General features: G+C 48.7%; 1 protein-coding gene across 1 annotated transcript in view; it reads left to right on the top strand.

Moving 5' to 3' along the window:
• Positions 1–19426, top strand: part of RNF17 (ring finger protein 17) — a 733334-nt gene that overhangs the window by 621584 nt on the left and 92324 nt on the right. Inside the window, exon 32 of the mRNA XM_075331310.1 lies at positions 11879–11935. Coding sequence (XP_075187425.1) covers positions 11879–11935 — 57 coding nt within the window. The remainder of the gene's footprint in view (positions 1–11878; positions 11936–19426) is intronic.

The following is a 19426-nucleotide window of genomic DNA, read 5'->3' as shown; positions in this document are numbered from 1 at the left end:
TGTCAGCCCCTCTCCCCCGGCTCAGAGTGGTCATGTGACCGCTCCTGCCGCGATTTTGCTGCTTCCGGTCATTTCATGTCAACATGGGCAGGACCATGTTGACATGCAAATCTGGAACAGCATGTCACCTCCCTGCTGGGCTGTACAGTGCGATGAGCCCCGCCCCCTTCCCTGCACCCTCCCACACATTCCCCCGCGCCCCTTACTCTCCCCGCCACCTCCCCCTGCACTGCTGTGGAGTCCGTGCCCTGGGGGAGGAGCCTGGCGGCGGCTGCCGTGGTGTTAGCGCCAGCACCGGGCCCCTGCTCAGGATCGCACATTCAAATGTACCGGCATCACAGATGCCGATATATTTGAAAGCGCTGATGAGAGGGAGCGCAGCGCTGCTTCTCATCACTGCCCGGCTGTCTGTGTCTGGCAGATCAGGACATCGGTAACATCACTACTGTGCTGATATGTCCAGACCAGACGGCGGACGAACGTGCAGGAGCGGCGAGGACCGAGGACGGGTGAGTATGTATTCCCTACATGTGTTCCCTATAGGTGTAGGGGGGGTCGGTACAGAGCGCCGTGTGTGTGTGTGGTGCAGAGCCCTGTGTGCGTGTGCAATGCAGAGCCCTGTGTGCGGTGCAGAGTCCAATGTGCGTGTGCAGAGCCCTATGTGCGTGTGCGTGTGCGGTGCAGAGCCCGGTGTGCGGTGCAGAGCCCTATGTGCGGTGCAGAGCCCGATGTGCGTGTGCGGTGCAGAGCCCGATGTGCGGTGCAGAGCCCGATGTGCGTGTGCGGTGCAGAGCCCGATGTGCGTGTGCGGTGCAGAGCCCGATGTGCGGTGCAGAGCCCGATGTGCGTGTGCAGTGCAGAGCCCGATGTGCGTGTGCGGTGCAGAGCCCGATGTGCGTGTGCGGTGCAGAGTCCGATGTTCGTGTGCGGTGCAGAACCATATGTGCGTGTGCGGTGCAGAACCATATGTGCGTGTGCGGTGCAGAGCCCGATGTGGTGTGGGGTGCAGAGCCCGATGTGGACCTGTTATTTGCAATGCTGTAGTGATAACAGGTCAGTGCTGGGGCAGAATACTGACAGGGAATGTGTGTCGGGCAGAGGGAGGGGCTGGACACTAAGGCCGGGCGGTGCCAGCTCTGACAGGTTTAGCACAGGAAGTGGTCATGTTTGCTAGAGCTGAATGTAAACAAAGAGCTGCAGAGAATAAAGGGTGAATTCAAGAGGAACAAAAGTTAAAAAACAAAAAATAACAATGTAGGAGTGATTTATATGACAATACAGCACAGATTAGTTTACCAAAAATTTTTGAGTTTTATGTCGGACAACTCCTTTAAGCCTTTCTCCGAAAATGCTGAAAATCCCTGCTAGGGCTTATTTTTGGGGGAGGTCTTATTTTTGGAAAAACACGGTATTTATTAAAATGGTTCTCTTTGAGCTGATGAGGCTACTGCATTTACTATGAAAATCTATAATAACAATAATTTAACTTGGATTCTGCCCACCTAGCCATATTGACAGCTCCTGTCTATCACTCTTCGCTTGGTATTGATATTATTTTCTAGATATTTAGAAATGTGAAGACACTGCAAAGGGTCTCTATAAAGATGACAACTTTAAAGCGTCTTGGTAGCTACCGTATAAGCTCTACTGAGGTATCGTTACAGTCCAACCAAAGCCTATCTAAATTATCTGTAAATAAATTAAAATCCCCCATACACAAGAGAAGCATCTGAATAATTCAATGTGACGCTTATTGCATTCTTAAAAGGAACCTGTCACCAGATTTGTCTCCTATAACCTGTGGCCACCACCAGTGAGCTGTTATATACAGCATTCTAGAATATGGATATATAAGAGCCCCGGCCGCTCTGTAGTATAATGTAAAGATCAGCTTTTATTATACTCACCTGCGGGTCGGTCCGGTCCGATGGGCGTTGCTGGTCTCCATCTGGTGCATCCTGTATTCTTGTGTTTGCCGTCACCTCCTTGCTTCATGTGGATGATGCATCTTACGTCAGAGTCCACCATTGTGCTCCTGCGCACACGTATTTCTCTCTGCCCTACAGCAGGCAGAGAAAAGCACTGCAATGCGCAGGGAATAGTCAGAACGTCCACATACGCACTACAATACTGTGCTGTGCCCTCAAGCCAGATGAAGTGCAGTGTCTATGTCATTTTACAGTTAAGCAGTCATACCAAAAAAGGACGAGGCGGAGCACCTGAGGAAGAGGTCTTCTTGGGGCCCTATGACCCCTTTCCAGCCAAACGTCCGTGAGAATTAATCTCCCAAGGCGATGTAATCCACTCCTCCAGGAAATGTTCTGTTTGCTGTCCCTCCGAGCGCTCAGAAATGCCAATGATATGAATATTATTGCTGTGCATCTGATTCTCTAGATCGTCCTTCTGGCGCCAAGCATTCATTGATCCAGCCACTTTAGTTAGTTTGCCATGATTGACATGGTAGCCATGATTGACATTTTATCTTCCAAGTAGAACACTCTTGATTCCACTTCTGTAATATGAGCCCTCAGGGCCTGCATGTCTTGATGGGTAAGTGCCAGTTCAGAATGCACTTACTCAATTTTCCCAGTTAGGGAGGTCTTGCAGATGGAGATGGCCTGGAGGAGCTGTGCAGAGACCTGCCTTATGCCGGCGTTACATGGTACGATATATCGGGCGATATGTCGTCGGGGTCACGTCGTTAGAGACGCACATCCGGCATCGTTTGACATATCGTAGCGTGTGACACCTCCGAACGACTGTGAACGAGCAAAAATACTCACCTTATCGTTGCTCGTTGACACGTCGTTCATTTTCAAAATGTCGGTCCTCCTTCTGTTTTCTGGTTGTTCATCGTTCCCGAGGCAGCACACATCGCTCCGTGTGACACCCCGGGAAAGACTAACACAGCTTACCTACGTCCCGCCAACAATGCGGAAGGAAGGAGGTGGGCGGGATGTTACGTCCTGCTCATCTCCATTCCTCCGCTTTTATTGGCCGGCCGCTGTGTGACGTCGCTGTGACACCGAACGTCCCTCCCCCTTCAGGAAGCGGATGTTCGACGTCGTCCGGGAAGTGCGTGAGACGGGGGTTTAACTACTTTGTGCGCCACGGGCAACTAATTGCCCGTGACGCACAAACGACGGGGGCGGGGACGATCGCTCGTGCGATCGCACGATAGATCATCCCGTGTGACGCCGACCTTAGGGTTAGGTTCTCCTCATCCCCTCTCCCCTCATAATCAGACCTGGCCCTTATGTTGGTCTACAGCTCTAGTAGTTTCCCTTATTACACGAGGGGTTTCCCTGAGGGTCGCTCCTAGCGAAAGCTTCCCAGCCACACTGGAGCCCTTCGCTTGATTCATTATTATGAATAGTGAGGTTTAAAACTCACAACACCCCCCACCCCCACACCCCCCAACTATAAATCTATAGATGCCTTTTCTTACGATGAAGGCTTGTACTGTACTGCAACAAAATTGTATATAGTTGGTTAGTGTTTAAAATAATTTGTGGGCAAGCAGCAATTCATGTCATCACACGCCTTTGAATTCAGAAAAAGCAGAGGGACAAGAGATGCAATTGGTAACAGGTGGATGATGGAATATGCCCAAAAATATAACAAGGAGCTCTATTATTGCTTCATCTACTACAGTAAAGCCTTCGACTGTGTTGATTGCCAGAAACTTTGGAATACCATGAAGGATATGGGTTTGCCAAACCATCTGATCAAGAATCTTTACATTGACCAAGAAGCAAAAGTTCATACAGAAAATAATGGTGACGCAGGATGGTTAAAAGTATAGCGAGGCGTTTGACAAGGCAGCTTCCTGTCACCATTTCTTTTCAATTTATATGCAGAAGTTATTTTCAGGAAGGCTGGACTCGACGAAAAAAAAAAGATGGAATGAAAATAGATGCAATTACTTATTACGGAGTGTCAAGATGGAAAGCTCGAACATGCGACTCTTGCTCCATACAAAGAAGACAAAGATATTGACTTCTGCCAGGTACGACTGGGACACATTTGAGCTGGGGGGGTGATGAAATGTAAGTTGCAAAGGACTTCAACCTATTTTGAATGAATGATAAGATAAGATACAGTGATGACACCGGAAGTCAATATATGAATAGCTATGGGTAAATCAACCATGAAGTCACTGTGCAAGGTGCACAAATCGATGAATATTTCACCGGTAACAAAGATACAGCTCATACAGTGTGATCTTTTCTGTAGTCACATATATGGATGTGAAACCTGGACGATAAAGTAACAAGACAGGAGAATTGGCAACACCTTAGAAATGTGGTTCTGGAGGAGGATCAATATCATAGATGGCAAGAAAAAACAAAGCAGTATTGGAACAAATAAAGCTAGAAATGTCAAGAAGAAGCAAAGATCACCAAGCTATGACTTGCCTACTTTGGACCCAATATACAAAGAGTGCAATCACTGGAGAAGGACATCATAGTTGGAAAAATTGAAGGAAAAAGGTGAAGAGGAAGACCAGCAAAATCCAATGGCTTGATACTATAACGGCAGTGAAGACTCTGGTGGACCTATCTAGGCTTCCAAAAAATCTTACAGATCATTCTTCCATCAAGTCACTATAGCGCGATCAACCTGAAAGCCATTAGAAGAGATGCCTTATGGTGTTAGCACTTTATTGATGTCCAGAGTTAATTAATGGTGTACAGAGATTTTTCTTTATCGTTCCTTTGGGAGACCCAGACCATGGGTGTTTAGTTTCTACCTCCGGAGGACACACAAAGTACTACACTTAAAAGTGTAGCTCCTCCCCCTGAGCTTATACGCCCCCTGGTGAGCAGACCCAGCCAGTTTATCGCTTTGTGTTCAGGAGGCATACATCCACACATGCATTCTCATATGATTTTTTCCTTTTGGAACGAGATTGAAGAGTGGGGTCCACGTCTGGACCCCCGGCATGTCCCTTCTCACCCCACTGTGTCGGCGGTGCTGTAAAGTTGATTCCTAGGCTGGAGCCTTTACATGCCGTGCTCCTTCACCATCCCTCCTGGGCTCTGGCTTGAAGTGGGAGCCAGCACGGTCTCCATGCTTGGCAGGAGACCGGTCTCCATCCGCAGCCCTTCAGGACCCTGCTGGACCGGAGCACTCATCCCCAGGGACTTGGCCCTGCGTCTCAGCAAGCTAAGTACCTGAGACGTTTAGATTTCAGGGTCCCTGTACTTTATTGTTGGGGGAGAGTGTGCTTATTGTGTTTACTGACATTTCCGGCGGGTTCTCTGGCTGTCGCCTGAGAACCGCGCCGATGGTGACTGCGCGTCGTCCGCGCCGCTCAAATTTAGGCCCCGGCTTCGCCGGAGGCCTAGTTTCTGTTTCATTGCCCTCGCATGTCACTCATGCAGAGGGACAGGCTCGGCTCCTCCCAGCGGCCGTTCTGTACAGGGGAGGGACACTCCCCACTGCAGTGTGTCCCCTCCCCTGTAGGTCTCTATGGCCCTCCAGTTCCCGCTCCTCAAGCAAGTCCCGCCCCCTCTCTTCGCTCCGGCGGCCATTTTCTCAGCGTTCTCTCTGCGATCAGTCATTGCAGCGCTAGTCTGCAGCATCTCTGCTGAGGTGCTGTGCTTGGGGGTCCGGGCTTCGGGATCTGGAGGGCACACAACACCGCTCCAGCGGTCTGGTAAGCCACAACCGGTCTCCGGTTGTGGACCTCTGTATATACTCTCTGGGGTTCATTCTCTGGCAGAGCCCCCACCCCGGCTTGGGTAGAATCCTTTTCTAGGTCTATCTCCCAGTCTTTTGCTGAGTCCATGGGACTTCTGTCCAGGACGTTGATGAATATGCATCAGCCCCCTTCACAGGGTGCCTCTGCTGCTAGGTGTCCCTCAGGACCGGAGCTCACAGAGGATTCATCATCAGGGCCCGGACCCCGTCCTCCTAAGAAGAGACGCAGGGTTCCCTCTCCCTCCTCCTCCCGTGGCTCTGATTCCAGAGCTGACTCGCCGGATAAGGAGGATGCCTTTACAGGGGGCTCGGAGGCTAACTCCATGTGCCCCATTGATCTGTCCGAAAGTGACTCAGATCTTAGTGACTTGATTGCTTCTATTAATTCTGTACTGGATCTCAATCCGCCAGTATCAGAGGAGCAACCCTCTCTGGCAGAAAAGCACCAGTTTACCTTGCCTAAAAGAGCAAAGAGTGTGTTCTTTAACCACTCCAGTTTTCAGGCCGCTGTGACCAAGCCCAGGGCCTGTCCTGACAAGCGCTTCCCAAAGCATGGTTCTGATGACCGTTTTCCCTTTCCACCTGAGGTGGTCAAGGAGTGGGCTCAGTCCCCAAAGGTAGACCCTCCGGTGTCTAGGCTCGCAGCCCGGACCGTTGTGTCGGTGGCTGATGGCACTTCCCTTAAGGATTCCACTGACCGCCAGATTGACCTTCTGGCCAAATCCGTGTATGAAGCGGCGGGGGCCGCGTTTTCACTTCCAATTCGTGGCTCTCCCCTTCGGGTTGGCCACGGCCCCTCGGGTATTCACCAAGGTCATGGCAGCAGTGATTGCACCTCCAGGGGTTGGCAGTGATTCCTTACCTGGACGACCTTCTAGTCAAGGCTTCATCCAGCGCAGACTGTCAGCGGAGTGTCTCGCTCACTCTCTCCACTCTAGCTCAATTCGGGTGGCTGGTCAATCTGCCCAAATCCACTCTGACTCCGACCCAGAGTCTCACGTACCTAGGGATGCAGTTCGAGACCTTGACGGCTCTTGTGAAGTTGCCCTTAGTCAAACAGCAGTCTTTACAACTAGCGGTGCGCTCTCTGCTGAGGCCCCGCCGTTATACCCTCAGGCGTCTGATGCAGGTGCTGGGTCAAATGGTGGCGTCCATGGAGGCTGCTCCCTTTGCCCAGTTCCATCTGCGCCCCCTGCAGCTGGACATTCTCCGTTGTTGGGACAAGCGGCCTTCCTCCTTACACAGGTTAGTGGCTCTCTCGCCACAAACCAGGAGCTCTCTTCAGTGGTGGCTTCGGCCCCTCTCCCTGTCCCAGGGGCGCTCCTTCCTGGCCCCGTCCTGGGTGATTCTCACCACGGATGCCAGTCTATCCGGCTGGGGAGCGGTATATCTCCACCACAGAGCGCAGGGCACTTGGACTCCGTCCGAGTCAGCCCTTTCAATCAATGTGCTGGAAACCAGAGCCGTGCTTCTAGCTCTCCTAGCTTTTCACCACCTGTTGGCGGGCAGGCACATTCGAGTCCAGTCAGACAACGCGACAGCGGTTGCCTACATCAATCACCAAGGCGGGACACGCAGCCGCCTGGCGATGTTGGAAGTACAACGCATCCTTCAATGGGCGGAGGACTCCCAAGTCCACCATATCCGCAGTCCACATCCCAGGCGTGGAAAACTGGGAGGCAGATTATCTCAGCCGTCAAACCGTGGACGGTGGCGAGTGGTCCCTGCACCCGGCATTGTTTCAGTCAATCTGCCGCAAATGGGGCACTCCGGACGTGGACCTAATGGCATCCCGTCACAACAACAAGGTTCCCGTTTACGTGGCTCGCTCCCACGACCCTCAGGCATTCGCCACAGACGCACTGGTTCAAGACTGGTCCCAGTTTCGTCTGTCCTACGTGTTTCCCCCTCTAGCTCTCTTGCCCAGGGTTCTGCACAAGATCAGAACGGAGGGCTGTTGAGTCATCCTCATTGCACAGGACTGGCCCAGGCGAGCTTGGTATCCAGACCTGCTCCATCTGTCCGTAGAGATGCCGTGGCATCTCCCGGACCGTCCAGACCTACTCTCACAAGGTCCGTTTTTCCGCCTGAATTCTGCGGCTCTCAAATTGACGGCGTGGCTCTTGAGTCCTGGATCTTGACGGCTTCTGGTATCCCTCCTGAAGTCATCTCCACTATGAATCGGGCCCGTAAGTCTTCCTCCGCTAAGATCTATCACAGGACTTGGAGAATTTTCCTGTCCTGGTGTCGCTCTACTGACCATCCTCCTTGGCCATTCTCCTTGCCGACCCTTCTGTCTTTTCTACAGTCCGGTCTGCAGCTAGGACTGTCCCTCAACTCTCTCAAGGGACAAGTCTCAGCTCTGTCAGTGCTGCTCCAGCGGCGTCTCGCTCGGCTGGCTCAGGTCCGCACCTTCATGCAAGGTGCGTCTCACATCATTCCGCCTTACCGGCGGCCCTTGGATCCCTGGGACCTTAATTTAGTTCTCACGGTTTTGCAGAAACCCCCCTTTGAGCCTCTTAGGGAGGTCTCTTTGCATCATCTTTCACAGAAAGTGGTTTTTCTGGTGGCCATTACTTCCCTCAGGAGAGTCTCTGATTTGGCCGCGCTCTCTTCGGAGTCACCTTTTTTAGTTTTTCATCAAGACAAGGTGGTTCTCCGTCCGACTCCGGATTTTCTTCCTAAGGTGGTCTCTCCTTTCCACCTTAACCAGGACATTACCCTACCTTCCTTTTGTCCGGCTCCTGTTCATCACTTTGAAAAAGCGCTGCATACTCTGGATCTGGTGCGTGCTCTCCGGATCTATGTGTCTCGCACCGCTGCTCTTAGGCGGTGCACTTCTCTTTTTGTACTAACCACAGGTCGGTGCAAATGCCTCTCTGCTACTAAGCCGACCTTGGCCCGTTGGATTAGATCGACCATTTCGGACGCCTACCAGAGTTCTCAGGTGCCTCCCCCGCCGGGGATCAAGGCACATTCGACCAGAGCTGTTGGTGCCTCTTGGGCTTTCAGGCACCAGGCTACGGCTCAACAAGTCTGTCAGGCTGCCACTTGGACTAGCCTGCATACCTTTTCGAAGCACTACCAAGTGCATGCTCATGCTTCGGCAGATGCGAGCTTGGGCAGACGCATCCTTCAGGCGGCTGTCGCCCATTTGTGAAGTTAGGTTCTGCCTACTTCTTGCCTTTTTTCGGTTTATTTCCCACCCAGGGACTGCTTTGGAACGTCCCATGGTCTGGGTCTCCCAAAGGAACGATAAAGAAAAAGAGAATTTTGTTTACTTACCGTAAATTCTTTTTCTTATAGTTCCGTATTGGGAGACCCAGCACCCTCCCTGTTGCCTGTTGGCAATTTTCTTGTTCCGCGTGTTATCACCGGCTGTTGTCGTGGACAGAGTCTCCGGTTGTTCCGGTTTTTGCTCTGTTCTACTTGTGGGTGGCTATTCTCCTTAAGCTTTTGCACTAAACTGGCTGGGTCTGCTCACCAGGGGGCGTATAAGCTCAGGGGGAGGAGCTACACTTTTAAGTGTAGTACTTTGTGTGTCCTCCGGAGGTAGAAGCTAAACACCCATGGTCTGGGTCTCCCATTACGGAACTATAAGAAAAAGAATTTACGGTAAGTAAACAAAATTCTTTTTTTTTTCAGCTGCTGCTAACACTCTTCTGTACCAGCTCACTGGTTAGTTGCACCACTGGCAGTCAAATCACAATGACTGTGAGGAAGATGGATATTTTCTGTGACCTCTGTGGCCTTGTTTATTCCCACTCACCTGGCAGTCAAGATGCCAGGATGGGCGACATCCTTTTGTAGACACTTGCAACAGTCAAAGCCGTGGTGTTTACCTCAATAAATAAAAAAAAAATAAAGCCCACGACCTCTCAACTTCCAGTGCAACCCCAGATCGCCAACCGAGCAGAAAGGAATCTCCTAGCACTGTTCCTCAGACCGACCGGATGTGAGGCACAGGAAGTGGCCGCTGTCTCCTCAGGTACCTTCTTCCCGCCAGGGTTTCCACAGGTCCTTTCCGACCGGAGTTCACACCACAGCAAACCCCTCTTAATCCCAACAGTCTCTGCTGCCCTAGGGTATGATATAAGGGCGCTATGAGTCATCTACCGGAGAATATGCACAAGATATGCATCAGGAAGGCAAGAGATTAGCTCCGGCACAACCGCTCAGCCCCACTTCATCGCCACACAAGCAAACCCTTTTTTGTATGATAGTGTTGGCAACAACACTTACATCTTTTTCTAAGTAGTAAATATAAGAATTACAAAAAAAATCTTGTGTGTTTTATTTTGGTTCCCCCCCAGTTTTGAATGACTGCATGCAATGGTGAAAAAGAACACCACAATTATGCCATTTTTGTTCTGGGGGCTTATATTATGACATTCATTCCTCAGTAAAAATGACCTGACAGGATTTTCTGGTCAGTGTCAAACTTTCAGAGCTTTAAAAGAAAACAGTTTGTTGCTATTTGCTTAGACCCAGAACATTTTTATTTTCTCATCAATAGAGCAATGTTTTGATGCCATTCGGGATACATATGATGCTCCAATCGCTTTTCATTGCACAGCTATAGGTTTATGGGGTCCACTTTTTAAGAATTAAATTAATAAGTGATTTATTTTGTAATGAAGATAAAATGACACCTCCCCCCCCCTCCTTTAATTTTCCCTGCTCTTTTTCTGTTTTGCCAAATAGTTAAGACGTGGATATGAAGAATGTTTGCTTACTGCGTAAAAGATCATACATTGCGATCAGAGGAACTACGTCTCTATATTACTCTGTTTATTTTGGCATATTTATGACAGGAGAATTACATCAGAAGGGGGGGGGGCAGCACTGCTTGAAAAATGGCGTGCGAAAAATTAAAAGTGTAAATTCACAAATAATTCCAACTGTACTACAATGCAAAAATGAGATTTTTAGCAAAAAAATTGATCAACCTTTTGAGCCACTCCTTCCACATCACAACAATTCTCAATAGGGGGGCACTACTCTATATTTAATATTTCCATTGTGCCATGCGGCTTTAAAAATTCATTAAAAGTAGAACCATATTAAAGCAACACATTTACCTGGACCATTTCAGAAACCGCTTCCATGGTTGCAAGGAGAGGCAACTGCAAATAATGGTATCCCAGGTCCCAGCATGTGCAGCGAACGCCACACACACCAGGACCATGTCAGAACTAACCCTCACAGTGCCTGACCAGGGAGGGTCCATGAATAAATGCGGGACAGGCCCAAGTAAATGGTGCTTTATTACAAAGCCTGTGGAGAAGGGTGAGGTGGGGAAATGTGAACAATGGTGAATTATATAATAGCGTAGGACCCCCCTATTGAGATTTGCCGTGACGTGGCAGGGGTGGCTCAAGTTATTGATCAATTGTTTGCTATAAATCTCATTTTGCATTATAGTTCAGTAGGGAATGAATTTGTGAATTTTACACTTTTTATTTGTTGCATGCCTTTCATAGGCAGTGCTGGCTCCCCCCTCTCTATAATGATTTATTGGTCTGGTGGCTGACCCCCACTATGTCGTGCACGAGCAGCGTGGTTTGCAAATTCCTTCTGCTACTATCAAAACTAATGTTGGAGTCTGTTCACATTAAACTATCTCACCCTGTTCCACAGGCATCATTAATTAAGCACCATTTACTTGGGCCTGCTTCGCCTGCATCCACGGCTGCTGGTCACACACTGTGAGGGCCAGTTCTGACATTGTGCTGGTGTGTGTGGCCTTGCTGCATATGCTGGCACCTGGACTGCCTTTATTTGCAGTTATCTGTCTTTACAACATGGGAGCGGTTCTGAGATGTCACCGATATATACAGCTCATTTTGCTTTATAGTACAGTAGGAATGAATTTGTGAATTTTACACTTCTTATTTGTTGCATGACATTCATAGGCAGTGCTGGCTCTCCCCTCTCTATAATGATTTATTAGGAGAATTGCTCCTACTGTAGAGAGGCACAGTCTTCTGCTGCAGACTACAGGCTACCATAAAATAGCCTGTCTCATTTTGTCAGTCTACATGAAAGACCTGAGCTATTTGCTCTAACTGCCAACCTAATGCTAATTGTGCATTTCTTCTTTGTGTCTGATTGTATGGATATCAGCATATACTTATATTATGTTTGCATTTTTTATATTTTTTTCCTTCAGGAGACAAACTGCATTACAAAATGTACATCTGAGAAAATATGGAAGATTGATTGCCAGGTAATGTTCTCTCTGGGTGCTGCAGGAACCTGTATAATAATATGATTGTGCCAAAAAATGTTTTTTATTCTAGTCATTTTCTCAGTGTAATAAAATTTACACAGTCGCACGTCATCTCCATCCATCTATATTTTCTGTTCTAGCCAAATGGATCCATTTTACAGCTTACGTAATCAGCGGATTGGAAACGACAAAATGTGTATTCATTGCTTTGTTACTATGTCTCCTGTTTTTCCAGAAAGGGACAATCTCAGGGACTGTTAGGCCCTGTGCGCACACTGCGTTTTTACCCGCGGTTTTGCTGCAGAAATTTCTTGAGAAATGTTTGTAATCTTTCTGCAGACATTTCCCAGCAAAACCCATGGGAAAAAAATAGCTGTGCGCACACTGCGTTTTTTTCTCAAGAAAATTCTTTCTGCAGAATTGAGAAAATCTGCATGTCACTTCTTTTCCGCAGGTACCTGCGGTATTTCACTCCATTCACTGTAATGCTATCGCGAAATACTGCGGGTATACCGCAGGTAGCAAATTGTGTGCGGTATACCCTTGGTATAGCTGCGGTTTACCTGCGGTAATGTTCATCACTGCCTGCGGTTTGCAGGGAAGTGATGTCATTATGACAGGAAGAGGAAGCGGAGCAGAGAGTAAACACACACACATCACAGACATAGAAAACACACAGATCACACAGACATATAGAATACACATAGAAATCAAACGGACATATAAAAAATCCGCGGGCTCCGCCGTATTTTTACCTTCCAGCTGAGGTAAACACACAGCGGCGGCCTGGTCTTCTCAGGCTGGGGAGGGCGAGGGGCAGGGTTAATGCCCTCCCCCTCCTGCAGCCGAGAATATCAGCCCACAGCTGCCCCAGGACTGTCGCATTCATTATTGCGCAGTCCCGGAGTGTCCCCAGCTCTTCCAGATTGCCGTGATGCGGTGGCAATCCAGGTAATAAGGAGTTAAATGGCAGCCTATCGCCGCCACTAAGTCCAGGCTTAATCATGGCAGCGTCTATGAGACAGCTTTCATGATTAACCCGTAAATAAAGTGAAAAAACACACACACCGAAAAATCCTTTATTTTAAATAAAATAACAAAAAAGCCCCTCTTTCACCCCTTTATTAACCCCTCCCAAACACACAGCTCTGGCGTAATCCACGGAGGTCCCACGATGCTTGCAGACTGATCCAGCCGCGTCTGACACTGTACTGAATGCAGCCTCGCAACGAGACAGCAGGTGTAATTACCGGTCATTTCTCACGGCCGGTAATGTGAGCACATTACCGCTCGGGAGAACTGCAGTGATCTGTCATCTATCTATCTATCCTATCTATTTATTTATCGATCTCAGAAGGAAATTACTTTTTTCTTTTTTTTTCTTCTCAGTGTGCTTTATTGCACTGAATGCTAATGGTAAAATCCACGGGAACCAACTTGCGGTAAATCCACGGTAGAAACCGCAGCAAATTGCAGCAAAAACGCGGGTGCGGTTTTTACCGCGGGTGCGGGATTCTTTCAGAGGGTCCGTTTTTTTCTTAAGAAAATAGCACTTTCTAGTGCGCACATAGCCTTAGAGCTTGCTCAAACCTCTGGGGGATAAAAAAGCAACTTTTTACAGCACCAGCAAAGTAAATGATTTCTGACATCTCCTGCACATGGTTTTGGTTTTTTTTTTTCCTCTTGTGTATTTGATCCCTCATTACAATTTTCAAATATGCAGTGTGTCAATTCTTTCAGTGTTTTTCAGCCAGCAAGCAATAGATCATCAAAAGCACACATAGTTTACTCAACTTTTTTCCAGCCAACCTTCTGTTTTTTTGCTGCTGAAAAATCTGCTGCAAATGCTCAACATGTGCACATACCCTTGCATAACTGAAGGAGGTTGTCCACTTCCACTTTCTAACATGTGTTGGTGACCCGATTTTTGTGACATTTATTAGTATACAAGTCATTGGAATTAGACTGGTTAATTATATTTACATAGCTTATTTGAATGTACATTATTATGCTCTGTGATCTCCCCAAAGCACAGCCAAATATTGGTAAGAGAAATTAGAAAAACTTATTCTCACCTGGACCTCTTCTGTCCTCATTTTTTCAGTTTGGTGCAGTCTATGGAAATTGAAATTTTTGTGGTCCAAGCCGCATAACGTATTGTTGTTGTAGTGATGCACTGAATAGAAAGGGAAACCAAGAAAATAGTGCTAAGACGACAAAATTAAATATAAAAGTGTAAAATCTTTGTGATGATAAATATTAAAAAAGACGCAGGAGAAAATAAAAATCCAACATGACAATCTTAGATTTTTTTTTTTTTTTGTGCATCTGAGATATAGTTTCCCTGAAAGCATGAAGATGGTGCAGTTATTGTGCCTCGGTTTCTAGCCACAGTAAGTATATATAAAATTATGGTCAATAGCCAAATCTGGTAGGTACAACAGGGTACAACCACAACATAAGTGGTTACACGGCACGGTGGCTCAGTGGTTAGCACTGCAGTCTTGCAGTGCTGGAGTCCTGAGTTTATATCCCACTAAGGACACCATCTGCAAGGAGTTTGTATGTTCTCCCCGTGTTTGCATGGGTTTCCTCCGGGTACTCCGGTTTCCTCCCACACTCCAAAAAAACAAAACAAACAAAAACCATACTCACAGGGAACCTAGATTGTGAGCACTCATGGGGACAGTGTTGCCATTGTATGTAAAGCGCTGTGGAATTAACAGCGCTATATAAATGAATAATTATTATTATTATTATTATTATTACACAGCAAATGTAAGCAAGATGTAAGAAAAAAAATAGACTTTAAGCTGATCAGGACACAGAATATATTGATGCTTATCCACCAATGACCCTACGCATGTTTCACTAATGCTTCGTTAGGGGTAATGAGTTTGTGGGACAACACATCATGATCAGCCCAGACTTCTCCAAACGTCATAACGTGTCACAAGAGGCAGGTGCATTGGACCGAAGAAAGTGGCCTGAACAGCCAAACAGTGAACGTTACTTCAGGAAAATGGCTTCTGGCCTCCATTTCGATGAATTTGCGAAATCTCAAATTAATTTTCTCTCCATCAGCAGCCACTTACCGTATTTTTCGGATTATAAGACGCACCTGATCATAAGACGCACCCTGGTTTTAGAGGAGGAAAATAGGAAAATAAAATTTTAACCAAAAAATATGGTCATGACACACTGTTATGGGGCGAGGATCTGCTGCTGACACTGTTATGGGGTAATGTCCCCAAATTCTCTACTAAGGTACCCCATTCTGGTAAGGATCCTCCTGCCTTGTATATGATCCTGCTCATATACCCCCATCCTGCTCATAATATACCCCCCATCCATCCTGCTCATGATATGCCCCCATCCATCCTACTCATGATATGCCCCCATCCATCCTGCTCATGTTACTCCCCCATCCATCCTGCTCATGTTATTCCCCCATCCATCCTGCTCGTGTTACTCCCCCATCCATCCTGCTCATGAAATGCCCCCATCCATCCTGCTCATGATATGCCCCCATCCATCCCGCTCATGATATGCCCCCATCCATCCTGCTCATGATATGCCCCCATCCATCATGCTCAAGATATGCCCCCATCCATCCTGCTCATGAAATGCCCCCATCCATCCTGCTCATGAAATGCCCCCATCCATCCTGCTCATGATATGCCCCCATCCATCCTGCTCATGTTATTCCCCCATCCATCCTGCTCATGTTATTCCCCCATCCATCCTGCTCATGAAATGCCCCCATCCATCCTGCTCATGAAATGCCCCCATCCATCCTGCTCATGAAATGCCCCCATCCATCCTGCTCATGAAATGCCCCCATCCATCCTGCTCATGTTATTCCCCCATCCATCCTGCTCATGTTATTCCCCCATCCATCCTGCTCATGAAATGCCCCCATCCATCCTGCTCATGATATGCCCCCATCCATCCTGCTCATGAAATGCCCCATCCATCCTGCTCATGATATGCCCCCATCCATCCTGCTCATGATATGCCCCCATCCATCCTGCTCATGTTATTCCCCCATCCATCCTGCTCATGAAATGCCCCCATCCATCCTGCTTATGAAATGCCCCCATCCATCCTGCTCATGATATGCCCCCATCCATCCTGCTCATGATATTCCCCCATCCATCCTGCTCATGTTATTCCCCCATCCATCCTGCTCATGATATGCCCCTATCCATCCTGCTCATGATATGCCCCCATCCATCCTGCTCATGAAATGCCCCCATCCATCCTGCTCATGAAATACCCCCATCCATCCTGCTCATGAAATGCCCCCATCCATCCTGCTCAAGATATGCCCCCATCCATCCTGCTCATGAAATGCCCCCATCCATCCTGCTCATGAAATGCCCCATCCATCCTGCTCATGAAATGCCCCCATCCATCCTGCTCATGAAATGCCCCCATCCATCCTGCTCATGTTATGCCCCCATCCATCCTGCTCATGTTATTCCCCCATCCATCCTGCTCATGAAATGCCCCCATCCATCCTGCTCATGATATGCCCCTATCCATCCTGCTCATGAAATGCCCCCATCCATCCTGCTCATGATATGCCCCCATCCATCCTGCTCATGTTATTCCCCCATCCATCCTGCTCATGTTATTCCCCCATCCATCCTGCTCATGAAATGCCCCCATCCATCCTGCTCATGATATGCCCCCATCCATCCTGCTCATGATATGCCCCCATCCATCCTGCTCATGTTATTCCCCCATCCATCCTGCTCATGAAATGCCCCCATCCATCCTGCTCATGATATGCCCCCATCCATCCTGCTCATGAAATGCCCCCATCCATCCTGCTCATGATATGCCCCCATCCATCCTGCTCATGATATGCCCCCATCCATCCTGCTCATGTTATTCCCCCATCCATCCTGCTCATGAAATGCCCCCATCCATCCTGCTCATGTTATTCCCCCATCCATCCTGCTCATGTTATTCCCCCATCCATCCTGCTCATGAAATGCCCCCATCCATCCTGCTCATGATATGCCCCCATCCATCCTGCTCATGATATGCCCCCATCCATCCTGCTCATGTTATTCCCCCATCCATCCTGCTCATGAAATGCCCCCATCCATCCTGCTCATGATATGCCCCCATCCATCCTGCTCATGAAATGCCCCCATCCATCCTGCTCATGATATGCCCCCATCCATCCTGCTCATGATATGCCCCCATCCATCCTGCTCATGTTATTCCCCCATCCATCCTGCTCATGAAATGCCCCCATCCATCCTGCTCATGTAATTCCCCCATCCATCCTGCTCATGTTATTCCCCCATCCATCCTGCTCATGTTATTCCCCCATCCTGGTATATGGCCTGTGGCACAGAAAAAAAAAATAAACGTTTATACTCACCTTTCCTCACTCCCTGAAGCACCGATCTCTGTCTCAGCTGCAGCGCCGCTGTGTGGAGCCGTCACCGCGTGTGGAGCCGTCACCGCGTGTGGAGCCGTCACCGCGTGTGGAGCCGTCACCGCGTGTGGAGCCGTCAACGTCTGCAGCATCGCGCAATGTCTTCCTGTCTGTGCCGGTCAGCTGAGCTGGTGGACACTAGCGGCGCGCACAGCGATGACATCATCGCTGTGCGCGCCGCTAGTGACCAGATCAGCTGACCGGCACAGACAGGAAGACATCGCGCGATGCTGCAGGGGGGCGGCTCCACACGCGGTGACGGGTGAGTACACTGATTCACTGCTCCCCGCGCTGATAATGATGCACGGGGGGCAGTGAATACAGCCGCACATGATCACTCCAGGCTGTAGTTGCCAGGGGTGATCATGGCCGGCTGTTAATTATGCGCGCACCCCCCCGCCCATCACCCCGCCCACCTGTCAGCGCCGTGTTCGCTGAGAGATGATGGGCGGGAGGATGGGCGTGCATATGTAATGAGCGGGCCCACGTGGTCACGGCAGGCGCTGCTGCAGCCTGCTCGTGCCCCCGATGACCGCTCCACCCCAGCACCCACATTCCCGGCCGCAGCCCTATAGTCAGACCATAAGACGCGCCCCCCACTTTCTCCCAACATTTGGGGGGAAAAAAGTGCGTCTTATGGTCCGAAAAATACGGTATGTTCAAATAAAGTAAAGTAGGCAATCATGTTACATTTTTTTTTCCTCTAGCAGTGCTGCTCCGAGCGTTGTGTTCCCTGGTGATCTTGTGATGGGCTGCAGTGCTCGTGTGATAAAATGTCACAAGCAGCTGTCTGAGGTTCAAGTATGTTTTTGGTTTTTTTTTACTAGGGATATTGAAAAAGGAACTCTGTTCACACTATTTGTTTACATCAATCACAACACATTGGGCAGTTGAGCACATTGCTGTGCAAGGAAAACCCATAGGACCACTTTGCTTGAATCGGTTTTCTGTTCTTCTGTTTGGCCAAATTCCTGCTGAGTATCTAGTGCATTTTCTCCCCTGAGTATTGTCAAGCCCCCCAAGAATAAGACCTCACAGCTTACAGTGCATGTCAGACCAAATGAGAATCATGAGGTCAAAGGAACTGCCCAAGGCGCTTAGAGACAAAATTGTGGCAAGGCATAGACCTGGCCAAGGTTACAAAAGAATTTCTGCAGTACTCAAGGTTCCTAAGAGCAAAGTGGCCTCCATAATCCTTAAATGGAAGACGTTTGGGACCACCAGAACTCTTCCTAGACCTGGCCATCCAGCTAAACTGAGCAATCGTGGGAGAAGAGCCTTGGTGAGAGAGAGGTAAAGAAGAACCCCTAGATGACTGTGGCTGAGCTCCAGTGATTCAGTAGGGAGATGGGCGAAAGTTCCACACGGTCAACTATCAGTGCAGCCCTCTTCCAGTCAGGCCTTTATGGCAGAGTGGCCTGACGGAAACCTCTCCTCAGTGCAAGACATATGAAAGCCCACATGGAGTTTGCATAAAACACATGAAGAACTCCCAGACCATGAGAAATAAGATTCTCTGGTCTGTTGAGATGAAGATAGAATTTTTTGGTGATAATTCTCAGCGGTATGTGTGGAGAAACCAGCCACTACTAGTCACCTGCCCAATACAATCCCAACAGTGAAACATGGTGGTGGCAACATCATGCTATGGGGATGTTTTTCAGCTGCCGGCTACAGGACAACTGGTTGCACTTGAAGGAAAGATGAATGTGGCCAAGTACAGAGCTATCCTGGAAGAAAGCCTCTTCCAGAGTGCTCTGGACCTCAGACTTGGCTGAAGGTTCACCTTCCAACAAGACAAAGACCCTAAGCACACAGCTAAAATAACAAAGGAGTGGCTTAAGAACAACTTCTTGACTGGCCCAGCCAGAGCCCTGGCCTAATCCCAATTGAGCATCTCTGGAGAGACCCGACCATCTAACCTGATGGAACTGGAGATGGTCTGCAAGGAGGAATAGCAGAGGATCCCCAAATCCAGGTGTGAAAAACTTGTTGCATCATTCCCAAGAAGACTCAGGGCTGTACTAGCT

The sequence above is a fragment of the Anomaloglossus baeobatrachus genome (assembly GCF_048569485.1).
Source record: "Anomaloglossus baeobatrachus isolate aAnoBae1 chromosome 2 unlocalized genomic scaffold, aAnoBae1.hap1 SUPER_2_unloc_1, whole genome shotgun sequence".
NCBI classification, from domain to species: domain Eukaryota; kingdom Metazoa; phylum Chordata; class Amphibia; order Anura; family Aromobatidae; genus Anomaloglossus; species Anomaloglossus baeobatrachus.
The sequence above is the reverse complement of the archived record's forward strand: the minus strand, read 5'-3'. Positions and strand labels throughout refer to the sequence as shown.